The following is a 23,269-nucleotide window of genomic DNA, read 5'->3' on the forward strand; positions in this document are numbered from 1 at the left end:
ATTTTTTTTTCTTTTTATCTTGCTACAGTTTTATTATTATTATTATTTATTTTTAAATTTAATTTTTTATCTTATGAATATAATTTCTTAGAAAATGTTGACTAAGTGCTTAAGCTTAAGAATATTTTCAATCCCCTTTAACATAATTAGATTGAATATTATTTTATAAATAATTTTTTATTGCAAAAATAAAAAAATTCGTGAACATGGTAGCCGGTGATCCAAAAAATTTTTATTACTCTTTCTTATATTTTTTTTTTATAGTTTACAGATTTATATAATGCGTTATGCATTTTCGGCTGAATTACTTATACAAGATATTTGACCCAGAAGACAAAGAAACTCCTAATCAAGTATTATGACAAACAATCTTCGTGGTGTCTATTTTGATGGATTTACCCCACATTTGCTTTGCACGGAGAATACAATATCAAGAAAACCTAATCACTAAGGCCCGGATTTTGATGACTTTTGCATTTTTTTTACATTTTTTGCATTTTTGGACATTCTTTGTCCTTTGGAGCATTTTTTTAGATTTATAGGGTATTTTTCTTTAAATTTTTTGGCGTATTTTGCATTTTAAAGCATTTTTTGTTAATTTTTTTCAATTTTTATTATTTTGTTACACTGGCTTCCAAACAATGAAGAAAATCTCTAGGATATATTACAGGTGAAGCAACATCTTTTCAAATTGAAGAATAATTGTCAGTAAGTAAGACCGTCTTTTTCATGTAGGCACCAATAACATCAGTAGACGTTTAAAGAAGCTTCTCCGGGTATAAAAATTTACTTTCAGACAAGAAACGCTCGTTTACATTTCGAAATATCAAAAAAAAAAAATTTAATAATCCAACGTAATTCTGATGTTTAGCAATATTATGAGATGGAAGTTGTTATATTCATTAAAGTTTTAATACAAAATGAAAATGTTTTGGAGTCAATATATTTTCCTTTTATTAGTTATTTTAGGATATAAAACATATTTTTCAAACTTTAATGAACGTAGAACAAGTATTGCATTGCTTTATATTCTTTGAAATGACTCATAATAATTTTAAAGAGTAAAACATTGCTTTAGTTCAATATTTTTACTTTATTTAAGTCATGTCATTAGGCATTTTTAGCGCAATTTTCGCATTTTTAAGGGCATTTTTCGCACTTTTTAAGGGCATTTTTTGCACTTTTTAAGGGCATTAATTGAGATTTTTTGGGTCATCAAAATCCGGGCTCTACTAATCACGCTTAACCTACGGCAAAGGGATGCTAACCCATAATCCATCTACACCTGATGATATTTTACGTCAACGCTGTGATCAGTGCAAGCGGAGAGAATAGTTTGAATGGATTAGCCATCACAAGGATTCGAATTAGAGTTGCCTCGTTATGAGGTGAATGCTCTATCCCCGTCTAGTGTCAGCGTGTTTCAAAAAATAAATAAATAAAAGGAGGGGGGGGGGGTTGAAATTTTAATCTTCCTCAAGCATAAAGTAAAAAAAAGAAGAAAAAAAATTGACGTTCATTTGGTCACTGTTCTCAGTGGGTTCAAATGCTAAAATCTTCATTACCATTTCAATAAATGATGGACCAAGTATTTTTAATTGAGTAATATAAAGCGTTATTACTACAAAGTGAAAAAACAGAAAATTAGAATTAAAGAGCATGAGCTGGTTATCTTTTTTTTTTTTTTAACTAAAATACTGTTGTTTCTTCCATAATACGTAGCGTTGTAGAAAATAATATCTGACGCAAAATTAATTTCCATATCTTATGGGGCCCCTGGACCCATAAAGATTGCCAGTAGTTACGTAAAAGTCCCGTCATTAGAACTAAATGATTAATGGTGTTTTGTTTGTAATTGCTCCAACTAATTTATTTTAAGTAAAAGAATCAGTAAAAAAATTTAGAAAAATACTAAATTACAATTATACGTATTTAATTAGTCTTAGAATTTTTTTTTCCATTAAATTAACTGTAGATCAACGAGTTATTAGTTAGTGCGTAAACGTTTTTTTTTTTTTTTTTCATTGAGGTAACCCAGGTTTGAATCCCAACTGTGGCTGGTTGATACAAATTCTGCTCTAACCACATCGACCACTGTGCTGACGTAAAATATTCTCAGTAGCAAACAGAGCATGGGTTAGAATACCCTTGCACTCGGGGCCTAAACATGGGAGGTTTTCGAGGTTTTCCCAGGTGCGTAGCGTTTTTGAAAAGGGCTTAATTTTCTGTCTTTTAAGAAGAGAATTTTTCTTTGCCGTGTCGATTATCTTTCTAAATTACAAAAAATCCATGATTTTCACAATTTCTCTGCAATATTTAACAGAAATTAGTTATTTTATCATGATTATGTAAAGTTTTTGAAAATGTTTTTGAATTTTATTGATTTTTATGTTTATAAATTAAGAACTTTAAACAATAGGAAAAAAAAAATTTATTACTGCGCAGATCCTAATTAGGAGTTTTTTTTCTTTTTCGGAAAGTGACTAAAAAATATTTTTTGAGTGCTTCAACAGTATTTAAAAGGTGCTTATTTTTTGTTTGAAAAATCTTGGCTACGCACCATTTTTTTCGTCTCCATGTAACGTGAATGCGCACGAAGGTTAGTTTGCCCCAATGCTTGATTCAGGAGTTCACTTGTCTTCTGGGTCGGGTACAAAATAACAAGTCTGCGGAGTTAAACAATGATAGTCGTAAACTCATAATTGGGCCAGCTGTTCCACGCTGGTTATAAAATAAAATAAATCATTGTGATTGTGATATAAAGAGATCATTGGATGGACTTATTAGGTTATTGGTTGGCCACAAATAGAGTGAGATGGTAAGCTATGATAGAAGTCCCATGCTCCAATTCGGAGTGAAGGGGGAAATGTATATATGTGTACAGTGCTGGCGTAAAATGGTGGTAGTGGTAGATGGATCATAGGTTAGAATCCCCTTGTCGTCACGCTAACCGTAGGAGGTTCTTCCTCTCCATGTAACGCAAATGAGGGTTAGTTCCATCAAAAAGTCCTCCACAAAGGCAAATTTCTTCCAGTACTTGGGTTCAAAATTACAAAGCTACGGAGTTGAACATTAGTAGTCGTAAACCCAAAAATTGAGTCGACTGTCAACGGCTCAAGGGATAGAGCGTTAGCCTTCCAATGAGGTGAACCGGGTTCGAATCCCAGCGATGGCTGGTTGATTCGAATTCCGCACTCGTCTCACACCGATCAAAGTGTTGACGAAAAATATCCTCAGTGGCATACGGTCCCCTTACCTTCAGGGTAACTGAGGGAGGTTTTCGTGGTTTCCCCCTCCGTGTAACGTAAATGCGGGTTAGTTCCATCAAAAAGTCCTCCACGAAGGCAAAATTTCTCCCAATACTTGATTCTGGATTTCCCTTGTCTTCTGGATCGAGTTCAAAATTGCAAGGCGAAAGCGTTGAACATTGGTAGCCGTAAACTCAAAAGTGGGTCGGCTGTTAAACGACGGTTATAAAATCAATTAGGATACATCAGTTAGTTTTTTTGTTACGATGGTGCTACTTTTGAGATATTTGTAATTTTTATTGGCTTTACATCAATGTTTAATTAATTATTTAATTAGAAAGATTAATATAGCAATTTTGAGTTAAATGAGCTATGGCCCGCGATAACTATAGTAATGTCCAATGATTATGTATAAAATAAATAAGATTCTTCTTTGATTTTTGTTGAATAATTAATATAAACCTTTTAACCACAAAAATAAGCATTAAAATTGTACAGAGTAAGTCATTCTTAGATCGAGTTTTGCTACCGCAATGCAATCCATTTCGTTAACTATAAAGTTACCAATCATTCGAAATGGCGAAAGTTTTACATGGATGTACCCTATTTTTTTACTTTGTTTATCTGTGAAAAACATATTACGCCGAATTGTTATTCTTCGAATTTAACTACACATAAAAACGTATTCAACTCAATAAATAAATAAAAATTAATAATGAAAAACTAAATAAAATGAGAATGTTTTTCTCCCACATTATTCTTCGAAACATATAGTTACTCTCTCCGATTAGCATCATCAATAAAAATTTGTGCTAGTCATTTCCATTTGAAATATTGAGATTGGCTCCTCTTAGTGAGCAAAATCTATCTTTATTTCACGCAAGGCAATCCTTATAAACACCTTACTTAAAAATAAAAAAGATTTTGTGCGGTGCGCTTTCGTGCAAATACTATCTAAATTAAGTTGCATGTCCTGAGGAAAGAAAAGAATTGCATCAACGTAATCGAATATGCAGCCTATATTACTTTTAAAGAAATAGACTGCGTTTATTATAATGGACAAACTGTCAACAGATAAACAGAGTCTTGTTGCTATGAGACAGTTTGTGTCGATGAAATTCAGAATATGTATTCGTGATAAATACGATGACTTTGTAAATAGAGAAGAGCTTCAGTCATTTTCTCGATTTTAAAAATTCATCTCTAGGCAACTACACCTACACTGATTTAACTGTAGAATTTTTAATTATCAAATTGAATAATATAAATCAATTATTACATCCAGAATTTAACAGTTGCTGATAAATTTGCTATCATTTAAAGTTATATTAACGCTACCGTTAGTATCAGCGTATTATATTTTCTATTTTTATACGGCGATGCTTTGCTGAAAATCATTCCCCGCTCTTTACTTTATTTGTTAGATTTTGTCTCGAAAGATTTAATTTCATGTAGTATTGTATTTAATTCATTTGTATTTAATTATTATCTTTTTTTAAACAATGTCGCATTACTATTGTTTTATAATTTTTATTTATTTATTTATTTTGAGAGTATCTTTAAATTCATTTCAATCCTTTTACCATTCTTTTCACTGTCGGCTATTGTGATTGTAATGAGGGGTTAGAGTTCTAAAATTTTAAAATCATTTAAATAGTGCATGTGAAAAATATTAATTACGATTTATTGAAAATCTGTTTACTATCCATCCATCGAGGCTTTTTCAAATCGCAAGTGAAAATTTGAGTGAAATTGGAACAATTTTTCCATTTGAAGATTTCTTAGACTTAGAATGTACCACCAGTAAGGCAATAAACACATTTAGGAAATATATTTCGTTTACTATCATTTGCACTTGGTCCACCACATATTAAAAAGTTCTGCGTTTTTATCCTGAAAGCTTCTTAACTAAAGACCGGATGTAAACGTACATAATGGGTCCCGTTCTCCGTGCAAATAGGTGCGTGATAAACACGAAAAGGTGAATAAAATGTATTATTTTTTTAAAAAAATGCAACAAAGCATAATTTGGTAATTAGTATTTCTTTGTCTGATCTAGTTAAGATAACTTCTTAGTTTTTATCTCTGACAAAATAGTAAATAGTGAAAAAAAAATTTTTTGGATTATCCTTATAGAATAAGATTATTTTTCGAGGAAAATTATACTTAATTTTTTAATTAAAAGTAGCGCTAAATGAAATTTAATTTAATATGAAGACCTAAATGAAATTAATCAATTTTGCATCAATTGGCTTTCCGATGGTTTATATAATAAAAGGCTGTTTTTTCTTTTTATCGAACTGTATATTTTATAAACTATGACTATATGCTCCTAGCATTAAAAAAAATGAGAATTATAGTTTTTTTTTATCTGTTAACTGTGAATTTAATTTAATTCATTTTATTTATTTCAGAGATGGGCATTCGTCATTCAGAATAGTGAATAATGAATAATTATTCAAAATCTTCCTGAATAATGAATAAAGATTTATTAATTAGTCCGAAATATTTTGAATAAAGAATAAATCATTCATTATTTTCAATCAATGTTCTTTATTCATTAGTCAAGAATAAGTGAATAATTTCACTTCTCAACAGAAATGGGCACGGAATACTCTAATTGACTACGATTGTGACAACTACAAATAAAAAGTACATAGAAATAAACTACTTGTAATCATTTTTATAAATTACAAGTAACAATTACAGATAAAGAGTTATTATGATTACCTGTAATCACAACAAGACACGATAACTGGTATATAGTTACAAATGACCGAAATCTTTTATTTTAAGCAATCAATGTAATCAATATGTACGATTATAAGCAGTCATTTTCACCAGCAATCATAATCTAACAATTACTAGTAATCTCGAATACGAACAATAGTAAAAATATTTACTGCATGAATACAAAAATACGTTGTTCATATATGCACACTTAACTACGCTGTATGTTTATGCGTATATATACACGAACGAGCACTGTATATAAATGCTTGCATGAAAAAGTAAAAAAAAAAGTTAAATGCTTACTTACATTATTATTGCGTAGTATATGTGTAACTTACGTACATTGTATGTACAAGTGTGCGTATAATGCATAAACTATGCGTACATGCATACATAAGTCGTACACACAATGTGTGCACATGTACATAAATTTATGCAAGTATGTAAGCAAACGTAGGTATCTCTGTACAGATGCATATGCAGTATATGTATGTACATAATGTACGCATACACATAAAATATATATGTGTGTATGTAAAAATATACGTACAAATGCGTACATGCGAAACACGTACAAAGACATATGCATAATTCCTATGTTCACACAATGTACTTACGAATGCACTATGCAATAGCAATGTATATATGTTAGTTACCTCATACAACATACCTCCATATATATGAACAGAGGTACATTAAATAGTTGGGCTTTGATTAGAGTAATCGATTACAGGCAATTATAGCTTTGTAATTAATTACTTGTAATCGTGATTACTATTTTCAATGTATGTATTCACGTATGCACAATGTATGTGTGTACAATTATGCATACCCTTGGTATATCTATATTGTACATACATACATTCAACAGGCATATATTGTACAAATGTACCTTCATACATGCGACCTGCATTTTTTATTGTAATTATGTGCATATATACATTAAACATGTGTGCATACATATATTGGACATTCATGTTTTGTAGATATGTGCATACAGGTTAGTCCAATGTATGTTTATACGTATGTTGTCAATTCGATGGATGTTGATTAAAGGATTCGATAAACAATAACAAACAACTTTATTTTTAGTTATGATAATGAGAAGATGTTCTCTCGTTGATGGTTACATACATTATCCTTCTCTGGTTCATTGAGCGCATGCGCATTCCTCAAAAGTTACAGATGGCGCTGCTCCATGCCGCCCACCTTGAAAACTTTAAGAGCTTTCAAATTACAACATAGAAAATCTGAAATGAACAAAAAACGTATTAATTAATAAGTACAAATTAGTTTATACAGGACTTCTTGATTGAATCAATGAACTTAAAGTCAAATGTTCAAAGTTTGCAAAGTTTTGTAACAGCTCTTGATGTCATGCCCTCAGCTGTTTTTAATGCCACGACTCTAACCTTTTCATCATGTCCAGGATGCACAGAGATCACTCGACCAAGTTTCCATTTCGTTGGTGGAAGATTATCATCCGAAATGAGGACAAGACCACCAATAATTAAGCTTTCCTTTGCTTGCTTCCATTTTGATGTTTGCTGCCGTTGAAGGACATACTCTTTCTGCCAACGATTCCAAAAATGTTGGACGATTCTTTGAGTTAACTGCCATCTGGAAAGACAGTTCATCTTCGTTGAGCTGTAGTCTGGTTCAGGTATAGCTGTTAGAGGACCACCGGCTATAAAGTGTCCAGGAGTTAATACTGTCAAATCACTTGGATCGCTAGACATCGGTGATATTGGACGTGAATTTAAGCACGCTTCAATTTGTGTGAATACAGTATAAAGTTCCTCGAAAGTTAGTGTTACGTTGGATACGATTTTCTTAAGATGTTGTTTCACACATTTTATGTTAGATTCCCAAATTCCTCCCATGTGTGGAGAATTTACCGGGTTAAAATGCCATTCGATTCCATTTTCACTTAAATAATGTGACACTTCGTCATTGTGCTCATACGATTTAAGAAGCGTTGTAATTTCTGCTTTTAGCTTACGATTTGCTCCAATGAAGTTAGTGCCGCAGTCACTGTATATATGTGAGCATTTTCCTCGACGAGCAATAAATCGTTTAAGAGCTGCGATGAAAGAGTTAGTTGTTAAATCGCTGCCAAGTTCCAAGTGCACAGCTTTCGTTGAAAAACATATGGATTTAGCTCTGGTAGCTCTCGAAATTTTTACCAAAAAAGGTCCACAATAGTCCACACCGCAATGTGTGAATGGTCGGGAGGGATTTACGCGTGAAGCTGGTAAATCTCCCATTTGTTGCGTTAATCGTTGAGCTCGATGACGCTTGCACACCATGCAATTCGCTATGATGCTACGTATAGCTGATCTGGCTGAAATAATCCAGAACTGCTGTCTCACGCATGCTTGCATTAATTGAACACCAGCGTGTAAGTGATTTAAATGAATGTCTGCTAAGATTAATTTGGTCAAAGAATGTTCTTTAGATAAAAGAATCGGATGCTTTTGTGCATCTGAAATGTTCGCATGTCTTAATCTACCGCCCACCTTTAGTAATCCATCATGTAACACTGGATTGAGCGATAGAATTTTGCTTTTCGTTAAAAGCGGTTTCGATTTTTGCAAAGTTTCTACCTCAGCACTGAAGACTTCCATTTGAGTCTCTTTAACACAAAACATCAGAGCATGTTTAAGTTCTGAAGCAGTGAGAAATGCTAGATTTCTTTCGTTAGACGGTTTTTTACAGTTTTCAATGAATCGAAAACAGTAAGCAGTCACTCGTTTTAATTTCGATAGCGAGGAGAACTTTTGTAGGAGACCAAATGTTGGAGGTCCTTCCTTCGTTTGAGTCAATAGACTTACTAACTTCTTCTCTTCACGTTTGATTTCTAACTGATTGTCTTCAGTACATGTGAGTTCATGAAAAATGTATTCGTATTTATCCAGAAATGGTGGTCCGTTCCACCAAAGGTTATGCGTTTTAAGTTCGCTTGTGCCAATGCCTCGAGAAGCGCAATCTGCTGGGTTATCTGAACTTGTCACATAATGCCAAGTTGCATTAGGTATGAATTCATGAATTTGCGCGACACGATTTGCTATAAATGTTTTCCATCTATTGGAAGGGGAATTCAGCCACGCGAGAACGATTGTCGAATCACACCAGCAGAACGTTTCATTAAAAGAAAGATTTGTACCCGAAATTAACACTGACATTAATTTTGCTAACAGATGAGCTCCACATAGTTCTAATCTAGGTAACGTTAACTTTTTTAATGGAGCTACCTTTGATTTTGACGTAATTAAATTTATCTGAATATCTCCATTGCTATTTATGGATCGCACATAGATAACAGCTGCGTACGCTTTTTCCGACGCATCTGAGAATCCATGTAACTCATATTTTACTGCGTTATTGATTAAAACATATCTAGGAATTTCTATTTCTTCTAACTTGTGCAAATTGTTTTTGAATTTTTCCCAAATGTTTTCTAGATGCGGTGGTAACTGATCATCCCATTCTAACCTTTCTTTCCATAACGTTTGGATTAAAATTTACTGGTGAAATCCAACCCAACGGATCGAATAACTGGGATAACATGGATAAAACTGAACGTTTAGAATTATATGCATGCTTAGAATTAATTGATAATTTAAAGAAAAATACATCTTTTTTAGGGTCCCACAATATACCCAACGTTTTAATTGTTTTTTCTGACTGAACCTGATATTGACTTAAATCCAACAAATCATCGCTCAAATTTTGTAATACTTGTGGTTCATTTGAAGCCCATTTTCTGAGTTTAAACCCACCTGTTTTTAATAACGCATTGATTTCTGATTGTAACTGAATTGTACTTTCAATTGTTTCTGCGCCTGAAATAAGATCATCTACATAAAAATCCTTCATAACTGCTTGTGCAGCCAAAGGGAATGCATGTCCTTCATCATTTACTAATTGTTGAAGGCATTTGGTGGCTAAATAAGGTGCTGCCGCTGTTCCATATGTCACCGTAAGCAGACGATAAGTGCTTATTGGTTCATTAGGAGAATTTCTCCAAACAATTCTCTGAAAATTAGAATCATTGGGAGCAACTCTTACCTGCCTATACATTTTAGAAATGTCTGCTTTAAGGGCGATTTTTCTTTCCCTAAACCTTAATACGAGATTAAAAAGATTATCCTGAATAGTTGGTCCAATTAACAAATTATCGTTTAATGAAATATTGTTTGTGGTTTTTGCAGAAGCATCAAATACTACGCGAAATTTTAGATCTGATTCATTTTTTATGCAATGATGAGGAATGTAATACGTAGATTCCATGGCAGTATTTAACTCATGGTCGGGAAATATTTTCCATGTGACCTAATGTCAAATAATCACTCATAAACTTTGAATAACTCTGCATTAAGATTGTTTGACGAGAGAGTTTGCGTTCGATTTGCTTAAAGCGATTAATTGCGATTTCTCTTGACTCACCAAGAGGTTTTGCGTCTTGCTTAAATGGCAAGTGTACAATATATCGACCAGAGTCATCTCGGGAATGAGTTTCCTGAAAATGTTTATCACACTGAATTTCGTCTTTAGTCCACTTACAAGAATTCAACTTGCCAGAACTTCTTCAACTTGCCAGAATTTTTGCAAGGAAGAATCAATATCACTAATACTATGATGCACGTGAACATCTTGTATCGATTTAGATGCCGTCTCTTCCCCAAAAATAACCCAACCAAATATCGTTTCATGTGCTGCGATTGAGCCATGAGGTGCTTTGATACAGTTACCAACAAATATGTCTGAACAATAATCTGCACCTAAAAGTATGTACGTCCCGACACATTATAATTTGGATCTGCCAATTTTAGTGAATCAAAACAATTTAACGCTTTTGTATCTACTGAACACTGAGGTAAATCACAAGTAACCTTTTTCAAAATATGTAATTCAGACAGTACAGATTTTTTGTTATAACATGAAATTAAATTTACAGTTACACAACCATTTGTCATAGCAGTTTGTTTTCCAGATACGCCCGAAATGCGTAATTTAACAATTTTTCTGTTTAATTTTAAATTTTGAACACATTCTTCACTAATGAATGACGATTGTGACGCGCTGTCTAGTAAAGCACGGCATTTTTGAAAATTTCCACTAGAATCAATAACATGAACTATAGCTGTGGGTAATAAAATTTGCCTATTTCTAGAATTAGAACAGTGTGTTGATACTATCGGCTCAACTACCGTATCCGATGTAACGTTAACATTTGTATTTTGATTTTTATCGATATGCAATAATGTGTTGTGTTTTAGACCACATTTTTTACACCCACCACTACTAATACATGCTGATGTAACATGATTCCCCCTTAAACAGTTTTTACAAATCTTATTTTTTACCAGAAAATCTTTCTTCTGATTATAAGAAAGTTTCATGAAATCCTCACATTTATAAATTTGATGTTGTCCTTTACAAAATAAACACATTTGAGGAACCATTAAATGCGATGATACATTTTCATTTTTACTAAACGATTTATATTTATTTTGAATAGGCATTACTCGTTTGTTTACATTAATCGAAGCTAAAGCAGAAGCTCGCAGTTCCAAAAAGGCTTTAAATTCTGAAAACGATCTGAGTGAACGATCTTTATGTGACAGATGCCACTCCTTCAAAGATTCGGAATCCAATTTCTTACGCAAAAAATAAATAAGTATGGTATCCCATTTGTCTATGGGCTGACTCATCACTTCCAACACATCTAAGCATTGATTTGTTACATCTATTAATTTACGCAACCCTTGCGCGCTTTCCCCTTGCACATTCGGCTGAGAAAAAAGCTTATCTAAAGTAGAATAAATTATTTCTACATTATTTTCATAGCGATCGTTAATTAATTTCCACGCTTTAGCATAGTTCGCATCTGATATTTGAATATTTTGAATTATTGTTAATGCTTCACTCTTTAAAGACAATTTTAGGTACTGCAGTTTTTGAACATTATTTAGTGATGAATTATTATGAATGGTAGATAAAAAAATATCTCGAAATGAAATCCAGTTACAAAAATTACCAGAAAAAGTAGGTAAATCAAGGCGCGGCAATTTGATGTTAGTATTTGACTCTTTATTATTATTTTCGCTTTCCATTAATTTCGATTCTCTTTTGAACATATGCGCAATATTTATTTTTAATGTTTCGATTTTGTCCGCCATTATGTTGAATTCCGTTTCATTTTCTTGAATACATTTTTCATCACATGTACACATTATATTTTCATGAATATACATGAGTTCGGACCACAGCTCGTCAGCTTGCGTCGCATAAATTCGCACAGTGATATTATCATATGTTGTGGATGATAGTTTTTCAATATTGTTTGTAAGTCGAGTGCACTTACCTTTTAATGTTGAACGTTTTCTCATAAGCGCATCCATGTTTGCGCTATGAAAAGTTTCGGTTTACGTTGCGATGGGGTTCGATTATTAGACTGAATAATGTTTTTCTCGAAATTTCAGTGTCCCGGATGTGGAGGCACCATGTTGTCAATTCGATGGATGTTGATTAAACGATTCGATAAACAATAACAAACAACTTTATTTTTAGTTATGATAATGAGAAGATGTTCTCTCGTTGATGGTTACATACATTATCCTTCTCTGGTTCATTGAGCGCATGCGCATTCCTCAAAAGTTACAGATGGCGCTGCTCCAACGTATATGTAAATATATTTACAATATATGCAATTTATGTAAGCTATCTAAATTTCAAAACTTTAATTATAACTACCACTAATAACGACTCAAACAATTTAAATGACTAAATCAAACGATATTTAAAATCAATTGTCAGTTTTAATTGTTCCTTTTAAGTGTTTTTAGTAATATTTTTGAGGCTTCAAAGGCTTTTGAGGCTTTAGGAATTAAAAATATGATTACAGTTTGCTTTCAAAAACGTTAAAAAATTGTGTTTTTATAGATATTAGAACAAATCTTAAAATGAACTTAAATAACTAAACTGTTATAAATTTCTTTTTAACACAACTAAGTATAAGAACTTATAAAACAATAATGTTACGTTGGAAAAAGTTAAAATAACATAAAAATAAATACTCATACTTGACTTAGTTTTATGGTAAAGTTCCTTATACATGTAAACAGGATTGCATGTAAACATACATTTTTATTACTCAATCATAATCCCTCATAATCGTTTCTTATTGTGATTACAAGTAGTCACAATATAAATTTATCCGTGTATTTATGTTCGTATTTTCGTATGTAATTCTATGTTAAAAAGTTTTCATTTAATCAAACAATAGTAAACTAAACAATTCATTTACATATACAATTTATACATTGTCTTAAAAGTATTCAATGACCTACAATTCCTATTACAATATAAGCATGCCCACTTGAAATTATGATTACATCTAATTGTGTAGTAATCACATATATCACAATTACTGGAATTTAAAATTACCTGTAATTGTTAGATTATGAAAACTTGTAGTTATGATTTCTTGTAATCCTACTTTATGATTACAAGTAGTTACGATGACTTGCAATCCCAGGACATGATTTTTTTGTAGTTCTGATTATCTGTAATCACTTTTATTATGATTATAAATAATCATAACCGCTTGTAATGAGAAATAATAATAATTTGTTATTGTGATGTGATTACGTGTAATTATGATCATTACAAAGAGTTGACTTCTAAGCAAACATTATCTATAATTAGTTACATTTGTAATCGAATACTGTAATCGACGTGCAACTTGCTATGAAAATGACATAATGCTTGCATTTTTCGCTGGTTATTCAAGATTTTAATAAGAAAAATTAGACATGACTGAAGAATTTATTCATCAATCATTATACAAAAATTAGCATGATGAATAATGACTAAATTAATTTGTGTATGAAAAATTGTTCAGAATAAACTTATTCTGACTAAATTTAGTCATGAATAAAATTTCCGTGAATGATGCCCATCACTGATTTATTTTATTTATTTAATTATCGCAATCGCAACTTTTTTCCCTATTGTGTAAATACAAATATTCCATGAACTCCTTACTTTAGAAAATGTTAACTTTACTTTTTCAAATTGTTCAAAATATAAATAATTAATCCCTCTGTGGATTTTTTCTTTGAAAAATAGAGATAAAATTACAAAAGTAATAGATACTTATTTCAGTAATTCTAAGTATTGAGTTTTAGTAATTCTATATAATATTTTCCCCCGAAAATAGAATTAATGATGTTAAAACTATTGTTTTTCAATGGAAAAATAAAAGAGCAGAAAAAATAAATGTTTTACTCTGAAACTTTTAATTTGAGATTTTTAGAAAATAAAGTATTCTATTACAAAAACGAGCTTTTTTTATCGAAACTATATTTGAATGTTTCTAGAAAAGCAAGAAATTTATTTTATTTAACTTATAATGGGCCGTAATCGGAGCAGCAGAGACCTAAAATAATCATTTTATTTTAGCCTGCAAACAATATATATATAAAAATGACTGACATTTTTAACACTGCTGCTCAGACTTAAATGTACAAAAAAAAAGAACTTTTGTCTTAAATTCCGTGACGAGTTGAAATATATATGCCTTTTTTTTCTTGTTTTTATACAGACAAATAAATTCTGAGTTGACAGATCTTTACGAAATGAATGCTATAATGCATTCAAAATTCTAAGTTACGCATTTAAATTAAATACTACTATTATATCTTATAAAAAAATATTTGCAAAATTAGCTTATGCGCTATTTGCTTAGAACATTTCAATTTTGTGCAGTTTAGTATTACATAAAGTTATTTCAGTATTACATAAAGTTATATCAATCCAAAATATCATAGAATTCAAATTTTATTTTGCAATCAGTATGCGCGACCACTTATCAAATCAATTTCGGAAAATTTAACTTCTGAAATATGAAAAATTCATCCATTGCTGTTTCTTACAATATGCTGCAAAAGTTATATTTACTGGAATAGTTGAGTGAGTAGTTAAAAATACAAAGCCAACCTGATGCGTAATTGTCAGGGAGCTGACCTCACACCAGAAAGGTCCCGAGTTCGAATCCCGGACAAGGCGTGGATATTCTTTCATTCTCTACTATCTGTCCTTACTGTGGGAGCAACGTTGGCCCACCTAATAGGGTTACCCTGAAAGAGTGACCAACAAATCTGCCCTACTGATACCTGAATGACGAGTGTCAATCTCGTGGGCATATGAAAGAAGAAAAAAAACACGATGGATATAGAATTTATTTCTAATTGTCCGAAATTAACTTAAATATAAAGAAATAAACAGTCCAAGAAAGAAAGGGGAAAAAATTAATTTTTTCAGAGAATAAAAACTAACTTTCCTTTCTGAATCATTCGACTTTTTCACTCTCCTAGTGGTCTTTCGAACTTGTGATTTCTGTCTCGCCGTTCTCCTTGCTCGAACCTCGTTCCTTCAAACTTGTAGTCTGTCAACATTCGCATGTTTTTTTAGAACTTATTTTAAGGCATTTTGATCTTGTAAAATTTGCATCAAGCAACCAATTAAAAGAAAAATATAATTTCAATTATACATGTGTATGCTGGGGTAAGTAATGATGAAATTCCCAGTTTGATTGCATTTCACTTCAAGTTTTTAGCAAATTAATAATTTGTGTTTCTTTTGTCTTCAGAACTTTTTATTTTATTTCTACCATACATGTGAACTTTCTCTCAATATGCTCTGAAATTATTCTTGTTCATATGTTTTTACTACACAATTTGCATGAAAACATCGAAAATATATTTGATTACAATAAAATCAGTACATTTTAAATTATACCAAGTTTTTCAACTATGCAAATTTTGTGATACAGATTTTACTGTGTCATTGTTATGCGTTGATAACTGAAAACTTGTTTACAGCAAATTGAAAGCTGAAATCTTCTTAACAGCCTTGAATTTAAATTCAATAATTTCTCAAGTATGTATTTCGTTTAACTTAGAAACCGATTCGTATAACCGAAAATTATTTTTCATATGCATTGTGTTTTCGGAAACTAGGATTTAATAACGACGTAACTCTTGTTGCCAGATTTTGAAAATAAAACATTTGTATGTAAATAACTTTCGTCCTATAGCTTTTTTTATCACAACGAAGATTTTTAATGATATTTCTTTGCGTCTTTAGAAAAGAAGGCCGCTTTAGCTTATTTTTATTCACATATCTTTACATAGATTTTTTTTTCTTAGATAAGTAACAATCTTCAATATTTGATAAGAATTTTTATTATCAGTGATCAATGATATTAGTTGTTCGATTATAAAAAATGAAGCTTTTTCTTTAAAAATGTTTTTAAAATAATGAAAATACAGAACTAATTATTAAGTGAACATAATAGTGGATCTGAAGAACTTATACAACTAAATGTTAACGATAAGTGCTTTAATGAGAATAGCTGTTGTTTGATCATTTTACGTCGCACTAGAGCTGCACAATGGGCTATTGGCGACGGTCTGGGAAACATCCCTGAAGATGATCCGAAGACATGCCATCACAATTTTGATCCTCTGCAGAGGGGATGGCCAATACCTCCTAGAAAAGAGTAGGCCTCTGCACGGGTTACCATAAATATCCTTTAGTGGTCCAAACGTAATGACATATTTCGTATTTTCAACCACTGCGCAGCTTAGTACCCCGAACGTAATGACATCTTTCTTATTTTTTATCAACTGCGCAGTTAACTTCGTCACATCGGACTACTAATTTGATCCGTGCTGAGGCCTTCCTTATTCTAGGAGGTGTTGGGATGGCACCCCCTAATGAGAATAGCATTAGTGCTGTTTAGTATTGATGCAACGAAAAATGATTTAAAATTTTGTTTTGTTTATATTTTATTTGTTTTTGTATTTTCTTTTCGTTATTATTGTTTTGATTTTAATTTCTTTTAATATTCTGAGATTTTTTTTTATAGTTTGTTTTGTTTTTGTCTCTTATTTTCTTTCGATATGACTCACAAAAATTTAAATTTTATAAATTGTTACATTCAAAATAAGTATGTTTTATAAGTATTTAACTAAAAAATGTTGTTCACTTCGATTTTTTATCTTCCAAAGTCGACTGCGAAACAATTATCTTTGATAGAACACAAAAAAATTAAATCCGAAAATCTCCCTATTAGAATAAATAAGCAAATTATGATGCAAAATACAATATTTTGTATATTAACGTTAACTTTAAATGAGAATTGTAATGATTTTTAATTTTTTTTTTTAAATATGTATAAATAATCTTGAAAATATTAAATCCTATCTTCTTTTTGTTAATTCAATAAAATTACTCTTTTCTTCTTTTGGATTGGTTAATGACTGTGGATGCAAAACAAAATGTTATTTTTATTTTGCAATTTGATTGAATATTATTCGGCAAATTATTTCGGATGTTTCACGTATAACGAGGTAAATTTAGTGATTTTAGAGGTTATTAATGTTGAAAATTTGGCCCCTATTATTTCATATTATTTTATTTGTTTATTTTTTGCGTATTTCGCCATATCTTTGAAGCTAATTGATTTTGCACCAATTTATGAAACCCATTTACCAGTACTATTAATGTTTTTCTTATAATTAAATAACGTATGATCCTAATAAACAGCTTAATAAGGATAAACGTCTGAAGTTTGGTCTCTGTTATTTCATATTATTTTATTTGTTAATTTTACCATATCTTTATAACTAATTGATCTAGCACCAATTTATGAAACCCTTTTAGCCAAACAAAATTAAATAATGTTTTTTTTAATAATAAGTTGCTAATTATATTTTCAAGTTATTAGCTGTTATATTTAACACCAGATTGCCCAAGGAAGTAATTTTGGCTGCTTTTTAATTTCAATTAGAAGAGCAAGGATGTATCTAATGACGCAATTTCTTAGAATTTTGTGACTTTATAATTATTTTTATTGTTGATATTTACTAATAACTTGTTATATAACTGAAAATAATATCAAAAATATTAAAAATTAATTTTAAACAAATTTTTTTATACATTATTCTTTCACAATGCAATGATTTTGACTGCTTTTGGGCAATATAGGTATTTCAGTCTTTCTAGTGTTAACATTATGATTGAAAATGTTATGAGCTGTAAGTTAAAATTTTATCCACCCGTTTAAATTATTTAATTTTTTGACGAAAAGTAGTTCTTGAGAGATAAAGAAAATTTAAGCATAGGATTTTTTATACCTCCAAAACTATCCAAAATTCACTGAATTTTATATATTTTTAGATGTAAAATTGTTTAGTTTAAGGTAATATAATCTTTTTAATTCTTTTATTAAAAATAATTTTTATCATTTTGAAATTAATAAATAAAAAATGATAAATCGTTATATTTTTTCCCCTCCATAATTACATAAGAAATAAATAAATATCCCTAACTTCCGACTAGTCTCCTGACAGAATTATTAGGTTCACAAGTTCTAGATAAGAAATGTGGAAAAGTTCCAGATAAGTCTGTATGTCTAGATAAGAAATGTATTATAAAACTTAACTTTCTGTTGGGTAAATTGAGTAAATACACGTTTTGAATTTTATTCTAACATTTGCTTACTGGCTGAAATAATTGAAGCGGTCATGTTAAAAGGGGGTATGTAACATTTTTTGAAAATAAGTTTGTTGTTGATTTTGGAATCTGTACAGGTAATTGCTATGTTCAGAGTTGGAACGGGACATGTATCACGGCTACCTCTCGAGTAACTTCACCCAGTAGTTTTTGTTCATTTTTGAAAAAGGATATGTGCACCACATGCCCCGTTTCTACAATGACTTGGTATAACTATAGCAACAGTGTGTCATGGAGAATCGAGAATCGATTTCAATAATTGTACAATAATCGATTACAATAATTATTGTTAATAATTATTACTAGAATAAGGCTTATCAATATTATGTTTTCGTAATTGTGACAAAATGAGATCTATTAACTTTGATATTATTATTTGACGCTTCATATTTTAACACCACGCGACGCGTATTTTCTACATAGCAATGCCACTGAAATAATGAGATTGACGAAACATGTAAAGGACACGTGACTTTTCATACAGCAATCGTGATTTTTCCTACAGCCATGATGTCTCTGGAAAATTGATTCCTAGGCAGTACATCAACAGCTTGGTATCCCACATTCTCTTTGGCGGCAACTAAAAAGGATGTTCCCCAGCTGCCAACTCTAAAGTTTATCCAGCTAGACTTGTACCCATTAACAGAGATGACCTGAGAACCCTTTTGAACTATGTTGTTGGTTAAGATGTCTATTCAATATTGCAGAGATGACCAAAAACTGAAGCAGAAGCTAACTCAGTTACACAAAATCTCAATGAAGACAGTGATGGAGGGAATAAGACTGAATGAACAATTTCTGTACATTCTTGACGGATAACATGTACTTATGATTTGTAATCAACTTTTACAATGTATCAAAACATTTGTTTGGGGAATAAAATTATTGCCTTTAACATGAAATGATAATTCTTACTTCATTACTTTTTCCTTTTTTTTTTTCTTTTTTTTTTTTTGTCAATGTTAAATGGGGGGGGGGGTGTGCTTAGCTTCAAAAATGCACAGTTCCAACAGCTATACGCATTCCTTGATATCAAATACTGGGTAATTTTCTAGACTGCCCAAAAAAGAGAATCCAACAATTTGGAAGCAATTAAAACAATCTTTCCACAATTGACACAGTTTTTTTTCTTCTTTTTTTTTCCCCTCGTAAGTGCAGAGCATACCCTCTTTTAACATTGACCGCTTTAATTCAGAGCTCTATAACTTAAACTTTTAACTTCTATGAATGCATGTTATTACTCGGCTGCTGAGATGTTGTCTGTAATATAAGATGTTCTAAAAATTGACCAACAAATTCAAAGGGAGGATAAAAGATAGTCTCTGAAAGCTTACAGTAGCGTAGAGTTACCTTTGGAATCGCTAACCATAAAGAGAGGGTGAAAATAGCAAAAAATGTATGCGAGATATCAAACTAGTGGACTCGGAAGATGAAAATAAGTTGAGGTTCGTCATGCCTAAATTAAGCGCTATGCTAGACGCATTTAAGTGCTGAGAATCTTCGCGCAGAAGCTATAGCATGCTTTCAAGTTCAGCTGATCTCAATTTGTGTGACTTAATGCTACGGAATCACATTAAATCACTAGTTCATGCGACATCTGTGAATACACTGGAAGGACTTATAGCACGGATTGTCGTCATTTCAAAAAACATCAAAAGCACGCCTGCCATCTTCGAGCCAATTCGGGAATCGTTTTTACGTCCTTTTAGACTGTGCAATGACGTCAACGACACCACATTGAAAAACTAGTGTAATAATTTATAAATTAAATATCTTTGTAACTAGCAAGTTTATTGTATATTTCGTAGTTATTTTTCATCTTGACATCGAAACCTGCGTGCATTTTTTGCTATTTTCACCCCCTCAGCGTGGTTTCTATTGCGGTCTTATGTTCTATAGTCAGTCTTGATGTCACTGAGAATTTGTTGGTTGAATTTTGAAGCACCCTGCCTTATAGGTAATGGTTTAGTCAAATGTTGTAATTTTAATACAATGATACAACTTTTATACAATACAATTCATGCAATGTCTTATAATATATGTGTACTAGTTCTCAAAGATGCCTATTTTCCGATGAAAAAAAGTAAATAAATAAATAAATAAATTCTGTTATTCAAAAGAGAATAAAGCCTGTATCTGTTTCTGCAGATTATAGCATTTAGAAATTTTGCACTAAAATAAATAAGACAATTTCTGAAAGCTTAATTGCATTTTTTTAAAAAAATAATTCGTAATTTTAAATCATAAAATAAAATTTTTCTGCGAAATGATTAGGAGTGAAAACGTTGTTCTCATACGAATGCATTTCAGGTGCATATTTACTCTGGTGATCGACTGTATATGTTTCCTATTTCTTATTGAAATAAATAGTCTTTCTTTTATTATTATAAAATAAATAAGAAAATTTTTTCTTATCTTGTAAAGAAATTGTTTCCTACTTTGAAAATGAAAAACTACATTGTACTATAACAAATTAAAATTTTATATGCTACATTTCACTAAATTTCAAAGCTGGCCTAAATTTTTCAAATATCTTAAAAGTTATTAAAATAAGTAGTATTTAACTTTAAACTATGTTTTTTTTTCTTTTTCGCATGCATAAATAAAATAAAGGAGTTTAAAATTCAATCAAATAATACTAAACAATTAAAGAAAAGTTCGTCCTCGTTTCTAATAAATTAGTGTGGATTTTAAAGTGCTACTTAAATGCTAAAACTAAATTGGAAGGAAACGGTTTGGTACTCCTATCAAGAGTTGGGGACATTCGACAGAGAGTAAATCAACATTTCTTTAATGGGGCGATAGGTTCGCCCTTGAAGTGCGAGAAAGAAAACTTCTTAACAGCTGAGAATATCGATCTGTTTATATATCGATCCACCCGAAAGTAACTGCTCACTAAAGTATCGTGGGAGAAAGGTTCTCTTACTCACGTTGCTGGATTTCTGACTTTTGTGGTAAAACGTGTTCCAAACATTTCTGTTACTTTTGTGACTCGTGTAAATGATTTTTTTTTATTATTGAAAATTGAATGAACTCTTATATTTATGCTTTTTTCCTGCAATCAATAACTATAAAGCAAGTGTCTATTTTTATAATATATTTCAAATAAATTCTACTTTGATTTGCTTTATCAGGGAGGATGGAACGCCTGCTAATTTGCCTAAATTAAGCATTAGGTTTCCCTCCTGGGGGTATCAGGAGACGTTGCAAAAAAATTTCGTTTATGAAGGGTATATTGAATAACTACACTGTAAAACATTTTTTTGTATGTTGACACCAAAAATGGTGGTAATTACTTTACACCAAAGTGGTGTTCCACTTCACCATGTTCTATTAAACTACATGGTGTGTTATGTAGCTGTTGTCATTTTTTTATGCATTGAGTAGATCTAATATTTATAATTTTTAAGATACTCATAAAAGTCAGTAAATGTATTTTCAAGATGCAATATATAAAGTAAGGATCATTAATGTAGAATGATATATGCACTAATTCATAAAATTAAAAATTGTTTCTTAATCAAACTAGCGTGTAGCATAGAGAAAATATAAAGACGAACTCGAACAAGGCTTAACAGATCAGAAGCTAATAGAAATTATCTATGATAAAATAGTACATAGAGATTTAAAGAATAAAATATAATTATCCTTATTACACAACTGAGAAAATTTATACCTATTTTAACAGGTCACAACAAATTATTCAATTAAATAACTACTATTCACTAACAACAATTAACTCTCGATTGCAAACGTAACTTCTGGTGTTAAAAAAGACTTGCTTATAATCGGGATTTTTGGAAGGGAAATTAATTCTGGTTTTGTTTGAATGGGGGATAATTTGGTGTTAGCTTATTCAATTACAGGTGTTGAAATGTTAAATTACACCTTTTAAATCTTGTATGAACGCTCAATTTGGTGTTAACCCGAAGTAAAGTGTTCCTTAACACAATTTTTTGGGTTATTCAACACCATATTCGGAGAGATATTACACCACAGATTTTAAAGTGTAGTGTGTATACATAAACGCATAAACTTTTTTATTTGGAAAGATCCAATCGCTTATATATCATCAGTAATAACAATTAAGATAAATATCATAAGGTCTCCATGCATATGAAAAATGTTAGTAGGCAGCAGAAATTTCAGATAGCTAGTACCTCCCCCGTTTTTAGCTTTTCTTTCCTCCTTGACATTTTGTGGAATACATCTATGCATAAAACCAAATACTTGGAATGCTTATTATTAATGAAATACTTATTACAATATAAAATTTTTGAATTTTTTTAAAATCAAAATTCCAAAATAATACAAATTTTTAGAATTTATAATAAATATTCTAAGTAATTTCAAAGTATTATGTTTTTACTGTTAAATGTGTCTATTATCTGGTAATTTGTAATTGCGCGTATTAAAGTTCATTACACGGATTGTTTTTTTCTTATGCAAATTTATAAATTGAAACGCTACTTCGGCAAAACTTCCGACTTCGCGGGACCCGATAATTTTTTAAGGAAAATTCATACGTCACGAACCTCGCATAAAACTAACGTTATTGCCGTGGGTAAAAACAAATTTTTCTTCTTATTACATATAATTTCGATAAAATAAAATTGAAAATCGAAAGCCTTTTTCCATTTTTTTTTACGATACGAAATGAATGCGCCACGGAAATTTGGAATAACGCATTTAATTGATCA

At 30.9% G+C, this 23,269-nt stretch overlaps 1 protein-coding gene across 4 annotated transcripts in view; it reads left to right on the top strand.

Annotated features, from left to right (window-relative positions):
- Positions 1 to 23,269, top strand: part of LOC107437115 (uncharacterized) — an 89,104-nt gene that overhangs the window by 31,989 nt on the left and 33,846 nt on the right. Inside the window, exon 4 of one of the 4 annotated variants that reach the window (XM_071187813.2) lies at positions 18,993 to 19,471. The exons of 1 other annotated variant lie outside the window; for it this stretch is intronic. In XM_071187813.2, coding sequence (XP_071043914.1) covers positions 18,993 to 19,009 — 17 coding nt within the window. In that variant the 3' untranslated portion in view covers positions 19,010 to 19,471. Of the gene's footprint in view, positions 1 to 5,662; positions 6,145 to 18,992; positions 19,472 to 23,269 lie in introns of those variants that run through there. 2 more of the 4 variants (XM_071187812.2, XM_016049014.5) reach the window with 2 other exon arrangements.

Source organism: Parasteatoda tepidariorum, chromosome 11 (assembly GCF_982258835.1).
Source record: "Parasteatoda tepidariorum strain Cologne lab strain chromosome 11, Ptep-v5.0, whole genome shotgun sequence".
Lineage (NCBI taxonomy): Eukaryota > Metazoa > Arthropoda > Arachnida > Araneae > Theridiidae > Parasteatoda > Parasteatoda tepidariorum.